Source organism: Phalaenopsis equestris, unplaced genomic scaffold, assembly GCF_001263595.1.
Source record: "Phalaenopsis equestris unplaced genomic scaffold, ASM126359v1 Scaffold000271, whole genome shotgun sequence".
NCBI lineage: Eukaryota > Viridiplantae > Streptophyta > Magnoliopsida > Asparagales > Orchidaceae > Phalaenopsis > Phalaenopsis equestris.
This window is the reverse complement of record NW_018164713.1, coordinates 277,024-283,822: the sequence shown is the minus strand read 5'-3', so window position 1 is coordinate 283,822 and position 6,799 is coordinate 277,024. Positions and strand designations below refer to the sequence as shown.

Genomic DNA, 6,799 nt, shown 5'->3' with positions numbered 1-6,799 from the left:
TTCAAAAGTTCATGAGGTTGTTTTCACGAGCTTATCAACTTAAATTTCTATAAAATATATAGTAAACATATTTCACTAATTTTAAAATTCTTAAGACATATAATATTAATTTTTATTTTTTAATTATTTAATACATAATCTTTATTTAAAACTACAAAACATCTAAGAATTAAGCTGGTCAAACTCTTCCTCAAATCTGCAGTCAACAGAACGTAATTGCCAACTGTTATCCACTTATAGTCGGATTGTAGAAGGAATGTTGCAATTTCATGCGCCATCCAACATAAATACACTACTGAAGGAAAAAAATGGTCTCCCAGCACCATTCTATTTTCTGTGCTTCCTAGATTCCTGATAGCAAGGGATAGAGAGAGCGAGAGAGAGAGTGAGAGGGAGACTCAGATTGCCACAGAGAGTGAGGGGGGAGAGAAGAGGGAGAACTCGATTCCCAGTTTCTTCTTCTTCCCTCTCTTCGCTGTTCTGCTGTGATCTCCCGACTCTTGGCTAATTTTCGACTGAAAAAATGTTGGAAGCCTTCCTAAGTTCTATTGATTGGGAGTTGGAATCATATCCGGCGTACGAGGATTTCTACGTTCTGCCCTTCCTCATCCTCCTCTTCCCCTTCGTTCGATTTTTTCTTGATAGATTCTTGTTCGAGGTTTGTGTTTCCGAAACTCCTTCCGTTGTTTTTGATTGAGGATGGAAAATTTTGAAGAAATAAACTCTAGCATGGAAACCCGCAGACTGTGTGATTGATTTTTTTGGATCTGTTATGATTTGGGATGAATGTCCAATCAAATTAGGGACTGGTGAGTAAGATTGGGAGGATATATTGCTAGGAAATTTTTTAAAATCAATTTGATTTGGAAAGGTAACACTTTGTTTAGATGGGATCTTGATTAGAAGTGAATTCTAGCTGCAATAAAATATATGAGAAAAAGGATGAGTAGTTCAACTTGCTTTTTAATCGTGCAGTAGGGTATCAAGCTGGTTATTGCCATTTGGCAGCTGCAACGAAATTTCATTTTCTGTGGGAAAACTGAAATACCTTTTTTTATGTGGGAAACTGAAATACCTTTTTTTATTGTTTTTTTTTTTTATTGTTTGTTTTTTTTTTTTTTCTAAGAAGTTGTAACTCTTCTCCTCTGTTTATTTTCATTGGCCACGCCATCACTGAATGCATATATTGGGTTAACCTTTCTAATGGTATCAGGTAGCTATGAAGTGAAGGTTAAATTTTACTAAACAAACTGTGCAATCTGGATTTAGGATTCTAGCTACAATGTATTTGCCGCTATATAGGCATGGTTGATCCTAGCATGATAACTGAGTCTACAAATTTTACATCGATCACCTAAGTCATCCTCTGGCAGGCCATTTTTGTGAGTTTAAATTTAGGGAAGTCCGAAACAGAATTAATTTTTAGAATTCCTTAATTTATGTTTATTTTTTTTGTGTAGAAAGCTGCAAATCGTTTTGTACTAGGAAATAAATTTGAGAAGGTTGATTTGGAAACAGAAGATGGAAGAAAAAAGATAAGAAAATTCAAGGAGTCAGCTTGGAAATGTTTATATTTTCTTTCAGGAGAACTATTATCTCTGTATGTTACGTACAATGAGCCATGGTTCAAAGACACAAGATATTTTTGGGAAGGGCCAGGAGATCAGGTTTGGCCTGACCAAAAGATAAAGTATGTAGTTAAATGTTTTTAAAAACTACTTGAATTTATTTATGCAGACATCTCTTTGCTAGGAATTATTGAGATTTGAGTTTGCAATTCTATTTTCAGGTTAAAACTCAAGGCTTCTTATATGTTTGCTGCTGGATTTTACACATATTCAATATTTGCATTGATGTTCTGGGAAACAAAGCGGTCTGACTTTGGGGTTTCAATGTCTCATCATGTTGCAACTGTTATCCTTATATTGCTGTCTTACATCTTCAGGTGTGCTTACGACTACACCTTTGCACTGTGTGCACTCACTAATTACCAAGCCTGCGTTTTTCTCTAAGACTGTTTCTTCCCAAGTTGGATCTTATTTTACTAATGTAAATCTTGGTTTTGCGAGTTTCAGTTTTTTTTTTTGTTCCAACTATTTGTATGCTTTATACTTGTTTGCTACTTATGTTCTAGTAATGAAGACTCATGTTTTATGGGGAAAAATAATCATGTTTTATGGGGAAAAATATTAATTTTCCACCCAATATATTTTTATGATAAAATTCATTTGTGAGATTGAGATTGATGTTGATTGATGAAATGGAGACAATTGAAGGATTAAAGTTGATTTTTTTTTATCAAGGCAATGCCATTGATCAACAATGCCACTATCTAGGTATGATAGGTTTAAACCTTGGCATGTTGATTTAAGTGTTTGCATCTATTTTAGTAAAGAGTGGTGATACAAATGAGGATATAACTTATGGAGTTAACATTGGCCAATTAAAAATGATGAATTGCTTTAAGAATGTTGGCATAAGATATAATATTTTAAGAAGCTAAACTAATTATGTTCACTGGAGTATATTTATTTTCTATAATTTTGTTTATTATGTTCCTTTCTATTATATGGAGATAATCATTATATATATATATATATATAAAGGAATGGCCTGAGGCTATTATACGAGTCCTAGTCATCACCGATGCGCCTAACAATTCGAGTACCACGCCCTCCACCGGGGGAAATCAAACCCCAGATCCGAGGGGACTTATAACTGACAAGCAGATGCCCAATCAATTGATCTGAGTACGCGACACAAGATAATCATTAGAGAGAGAGAGAGAGAGAGAGAGAGAGAGAGAGAGAGAGAGAGAGAGAGAGAGAGAGAGAGAGAGAGAGGCACGCATATATATATATATATAGAGAGAGAGAGAGAGAGAGGCACGCACGCACGCACCGCACGCACGCACGCACAGTGACACACACACACATATATCTATATAAATATATATATGTATATATATCTCTAGATATGTCTACGTACATATCTACGTATATGTCTATGTACATATGTATGTGTATATCTACTTGTGTGTGTGTCTGTATATATATATATATATATATATTGTAAATTTCGAATATTATGCAAGATGGGGGTTCTATTAGAATATTATGCAAGAATTAATTTTTCTTTTACATGGTACTAGAGTAGGGTTAGTCCTAATCCTATCAGCCAACCTCCTGTTCTCCTCATCTTCCTCATTGTTGTTTGTGGTTCCTAGCTCGATACGGCCACCCAAATGCTAGCACTTGGAATCTCACTCTGCCACACCCTTCTTGTTACTATCTATAGCCTTTGTGCTTCTGCACCAACGCTTTAGGCTCATCCCCATTGCTGACAATATTGAGTCCTTGTAGTACTTTTAGTGTTAGTCCGTTCAAATGTTTGGGATCCCATCCCATCCTTACCTATCTAAAATTTAAATTTTTTGTCACTCTTGTCCATTTTCACCTTGGATTCATATGAGAATATTTATTAATGTGCATATTTGAAGTTTTGACTTTATTATGCACATTTTATCAGAAAAATCTATTCTTTTTTTTAAGCTCTGATAAAACTCCTTGATCTTAATGTTTTGGAGTTTTGCAATCATGTTATGCTGATAATTAAATTATTCATTATACTTCATGTACCTATTTGTCTCAATAGAATTGTTTGCTGAAGAAAACCAACATTATCTGCATAATGTAGCATAGACTTTCATAACAAAATTGTTGAGAAGTACACAACTCCTTACATTCCTTCGAGATAGCTTGGACAACTAGCAAGAAATACCTGAAAATAATGCTAATGCAAGTTAACCATGCATATGCAAATTTTTATCATGAAAAAAATATTTTTATACATTTCTCCAAGTTAACATGCATTTGGAATACCAGCCCATGAAATTTTGTATGCAAAATTGTATGAAAAAAGTTAATGTTGTACTTTTCTTCATATATGACAGACTCCCCTCCTTTGCTTTGTAGTACTTACAAATATCCTTGTAATCCTTGAATTGAAATAGAAATTAATGGAATGATTTTAGAATGGGTTAGTTTGTGAATGTTATACTCAGTGGTCTTCTCCTATTTAGAGCTTGGTTGATCTTCTATAAAAAAGTAAAAAATATTATTAAAACTATAATCAAGCTTCTACACTTGAATACCATATTGTTAGTCTTCCTCCACCACCACGCACTTTATACTCTTGATGAGCTAAATTCTCTTTTCCTCATTACTTTGCTCCCTCTTCCCTGGCTCCATGGATCATCCTTTCACAAAGATGCAAAAGTGTAAAAATGCGTAGGCACAAATGTTGACATGAAGGATGCACACATATGAACGCTCCTTTCCAAAGCCACATGCATACTTTTGCATCTACTTCTTATGGATAAACAGATTCAACTAATTTAGCTGAAGAAATTTACCAAGAATTTGGCATAATCCTCCATAGTTGAGTAATTAAGGTTATCTTTGTGTAGGTGAAGTTATATCATATATTATGATGAAACTGTCTGTAGCATTTGTTTGCTTCATAGTTATTTCAGATGTGTTTTTTATCCTGTTTGGTAAAGTGCTCTTTCTGCTTTAGAGGCTTGAATTATATATTTTGATTCTAGGTAGTGAATTCAATTAGAATATAAACTTTAGATGCCTATTTATTAATGTTCTATTTTGTTTTCAAAGTTTTTATGCTTGAGAAAACTTTCAGATGTGGCACTTTATGAACTTCATGGAAATAATTCAATCTTTGGATAAGGAGAGTTAAGTATTTGCGGTAAACCCATTATATAAAATAGATTTTGTAGGAGTCTCGGTGTTCTTTTTAAACTTTTGAAAATAAAAGTACCGAAAAGATGTATCGATAAGCGATAGTTTTTGTATAAATAATGTTGTGGAGTTCTCTTCTTTGCTTTTATTTGTGTCTTTTATTTCATCAAAAAATTGCAGGTGGCCAAACTATTTATTTTCATTAAAAGTATGAGCAAAATTATTTTTTATCCACTCTTTTTATTCATGGTTGGCTCACTCTAAAATATGAGATCATTTCAAATTGAAAGTATTTCATGCTTGGGATTTTGAAGTAGAATGGCCTACTAGTAAGAGAAATTATCTATCATTAACTTGTTTTAATAAATAAGAAAGGTTATCACATACTGTATGTCGTTTCTTGTGCTATAAAATATAAGTCCGTATTCGTTAGGTTTCCTTAACACATTTGGAAAATTGCGGAGCTACTTATGGCGTGTGGAAAATAATGTTGCCTAAAAAAGCCTAAAGTATGTGTAGACTACTGGTTTGTGCAAAACTGGAAGAGATGATTTGATTGGGATATATTTGACAAAAAGGCTAGCAATATATGAAATGGCTAGGATGGTAATTGTCAAGTCTATTCTATGGTGGAAAAAGGGTGATGCGGTGAAGGTTATTTCTCTAATTTTGGGATAAACCCTTCTGAAGTTATAAATAGTATGAAATCTTTGCATAACCCAGTTTTAAATTGTGATAATATTTACTACCATATATATTGTTGGTAGTCTTGCATTTTATGAATGAACAAATACATTAAGATTGAATGTCCATTTATTAGGGACATTAAGATTGAATGTCCATTTATTAGGGACATATTGCAATAAAAGAAGGTTGACACAACTTAAGCTCTTAGCTCCAAGCATATGACATGTTTTTATTAAGGTTTTGAGGGCACATTAGTTTTTTATATTATGTAACAATTTAAAGTTGTTTGATATATGTATTCTATCATAAGGGGAAGTGTTGTGTTTAGTATTATTTGTGGAGATTAAATTCTAAAACAGCCCTCTGAATATTTAGCATTACCAATTTAGTTTGGGGTATCACATTTCTCCAATCTAGCCCTGTGACTATACAAAATGGGTTCAGATGGACTTTCATGCAGAAACTATGATACAAAATTGATCCTATTTTATTTCAACTACACACAATTAATCACAATGTAGTTTCTGAGGGATCATTTTGGATTGATTATATATAGTTTAGGGACTAAATTAGAGAAATGTATTGCTCTCCAACCACATTGGCTACATACGAATGGTTTGGGAATTATTTTAGAGTTTAACCCTTATTTTAGATAAATTCTCTATGGTCTGTTGAGTATGTTTAATTTGTTGTACTTATTCTTATTGTACCGGTTCTGCTATTATGTATATATGGGTCTTCTATTGAATAATATACACGAATTAATTTTTTCTTTTTGATAAGGAGTAGTATACAATAAAAGAATATCATAGATATTTAAAAGTAATTTTTATAAATTGTAATTAAGATTTATTTCTATATGAATTTAACTTTTGGATTATAAAATTGTTAATTTTTAGGTTGATTGTGATGGAAATTAGAATGCTTAGATGTATGCATGAAAAAATTAAGAAAGATGAATTAATGAATGAGAAATCATTAGGGTGACATTTATTAAAGATAAAGTAATTGAACATAGATTTTCGGTTTGGACTTATAAAATGAATTGTATAAAAGGCGCCTATTAGACAAGTAGATGAGTTTAGAGGATTAGAATTGAGAGTAGGATAGAACTAATGCAACATGGATAGAAATTCTTCAAAATAATTTATGGAGCATTGGTTTAAAACCTTGGCGCCACTCGCCCCTGAATAGTTGAGTAAGACTAATGCAGACGATGATTAGGGCTGTCAAAACTGCTCGTTGTTCACAAACAACTCGTGTTCGGCTTGTTAAGAAGCTCGTGTTCGGCTCGTTAATTTCGTTCGATAAGTTAACGAGCCGAACACGAATTAAGATGTGTTCGTTCGTGTTCG

At 32.9% G+C, this 6,799-nt stretch overlaps 1 protein-coding gene across 1 annotated transcript in view; it reads left to right on the top strand.

The window, feature by feature from the left end:
* Window positions 1-265: 265 nt before the first annotated feature.
* LOC110024726 (ASC1-like protein 1) overlaps window positions 266-6,799 on the top strand; it is a 17,237-nt gene continuing 10,703 nt past the window's right edge. The window contains exons 1-3 of the mRNA XM_020724853.1: window positions 266-658; window positions 1,461-1,690; window positions 1,790-1,945. Coding sequence (XP_020580512.1) covers window positions 524-658; window positions 1,461-1,690; window positions 1,790-1,945 — 521 coding nt within the window. The 5' untranslated portion in view covers window positions 266-523. The remainder of the gene's footprint in view (window positions 659-1,460; window positions 1,691-1,789; window positions 1,946-6,799) is intronic.